This window comes from Emiliania huxleyi, assembly GCF_000372725.1.
Source record: "Emiliania huxleyi CCMP1516 unplaced genomic scaffold EMIHUscaffold_225, whole genome shotgun sequence".
Taxonomy (NCBI): Eukaryota; Haptophyta; order Isochrysidales; family Noelaerhabdaceae; genus Emiliania; species Emiliania huxleyi.
In genome coordinates this window covers 220134-221925 of record NW_005200378.1, presented here as the reverse complement: position 1 = coordinate 221925, position 1792 = coordinate 220134, and the positions used below count along the sequence as shown (strand labels likewise).

Sequence of the window (1792 nt, the reverse complement as noted above, 5' to 3'; positions counted from 1 at the left end):
GGGTGCGGGTACCGGGAGGCAAGTCGATCTCGGCGAGCAGCGTCGTGTACGGCTCGTCGCCGCCTTGGTGGGGCCGGCGGATCGGGCGGTCAGCGCGGCGGTGGAGAGAGAACCTCGCGAGGAGCCGCGAGGAGCCGCGAGGGGCGCGAGGGGCGGCGGAGGGCAGGCGACGGGGCGGCGGAGGCGCCGGGGCGGCGGAGGCGTCGGGGCGGCGGAGGCGGCGGGGCGGCGGAGGCGGTGGGGCGTGGGAGGCGGCGGCGGGGAGGCAGCCGAGAGGCGGCACAGCATGGAGGGCGGCGGCAGAGAGAGAGGCTCCGCTTCGGCGCGGCTGTGTCATTGCGCGTGACTAGGGGGAGTCCCGGAGCTCTCTATTGCGTGTCTCATATCTCCCCATATCTCCCCATATCTCCCCATATCTCGTGCTAGGGGGGGTCTCGGAGCTCCCTACCTGTCCGGGCGAAGAGTGTCGCAGGGAGTGGAGAGCGAGAGGGAAGCGGGTGGAGAGTGAGCGGGAAGCGAGCGTGCAGCAGGTGAGGGCGGCGGGGAAGGGTGTCGCAGGGAGTGGAGAGCCAGAGGGCAGCCGAGAGAGCGCCTTGGCTCAGCTGGTTCTTTACGCGCGCGCGGCTGCTGCTGCGGCCTCCGAAGAAGCCGCCTGAAGAGCGCTCCTTCTTGAGCGCGGGCGCCTAGCACGAGACATGGGGAGACATGGGGAGACATGGGGAGACATGGGGAGACATGGGGAGATATGGGGAGATATGGCGAGACATGGGGAGATATGGCGAGCTGAGGGCCGGCAGCTGCGGGAGGGCGGGACGGGGATGGCGCGGGACTGGGATGGCGCGGGACTGGAGCGCCTTGTCGGGCGTCGCGCCGTGCGGGTACTGCGCCGTCAGGTAGTCGATCACCTTTTGCGACTCCTGGCCAGCCTTGAGGGCCGCGCCCTCATCCGCACCCTCGACCTTTACCCACGCGTCGGCCAGGTCGGGCGCGCCGCTGCCGCTGTCGCTCGGCCCGTCTATCTTGACGCACTGCGACGCCGGCACGAATAACCCGTGGCGCGGCGCGCACGAAAAGTACCGCACGCCACGCACGGCACCGTCATTCCGGCCCACCGCCGCCTGCAGTTCGATGCCGGCCCACATGCCCTCGGAGAAGCCGGTGGCGCCGAAGTAGCGCACCTGGCCCTCATGGCCCCGCACGCTGACCCAGTCGCCAAGCGCCAGCGACATGGGCGGCGGGCGCGGGCGGCGCGGCGGTGGCGCCGGCGGCGGCGCGAAGGACACAGGGGAGCGGGAGCCTCGCCGCCGATCGCAAGGCTCTCGGCCCCAAACGAATGAAGAATTTGCGCCTTGCGCAGGTCGTGAGGGTGGGCGGCAAATGATCGCAGTGGGCGTCAGAAGACTCGTCCTTGCTCGAGGAGAGCTCGATAGACTCGAGGGGCCAGGATATGCAGCAAGGAGGGCGGAGCTGCGCCGAAAGGCGAAAGAAGCCGCGAGAACAAGGGACCGGCCGGCGGCGGCGGCGTCGCAGAACGAGGCAGAGGAGAGTGACGCGACAGAGGAAGAAGCGACAAGGGAGAGCACGACGAGAAGGGGGCGACCGCGAGGTGGCACGAAGGTTGCAGCGAGAATCGGCGAGAGACTGCGAAGAGAGATAGGAAGAGGCGGACGCCCAAGGGTGGGCGACGGCTAGCGCACCACACCCCTCTCCTTAAAATCCCTGTGTGGTGGCGGCGTGCCGTCCTCCCATCCCTCCCTTGGGTTGTCGTTTTCTTTCTTTCTTTCTTTCAGAC

The 1792-nt window shown here is 69.0% G+C and overlaps 1 protein-coding gene across 1 annotated transcript in view; it reads right to left on the bottom strand.

The window, feature by feature from the left end:
* EMIHUDRAFT_468865 (hypothetical protein) overlaps nucleotides 1-1229 on the bottom strand; it is a gene marked incomplete at its 5' end in the record, with an annotated part of 6001 nt that extends 4772 nt beyond the window's left edge. Inside the window, 2 exons of the mRNA XM_005779846.1 lie at nucleotides 615-683; nucleotides 831-1229. Of these exons, the coding sequence (XP_005779903.1) occupies nucleotides 615-683; nucleotides 831-1229 (468 nt within the window). The remainder of the gene's footprint in view (nucleotides 1-614; nucleotides 684-830) is intronic.
* Nucleotides 1230-1792: the final 563 nt, after the last annotated feature.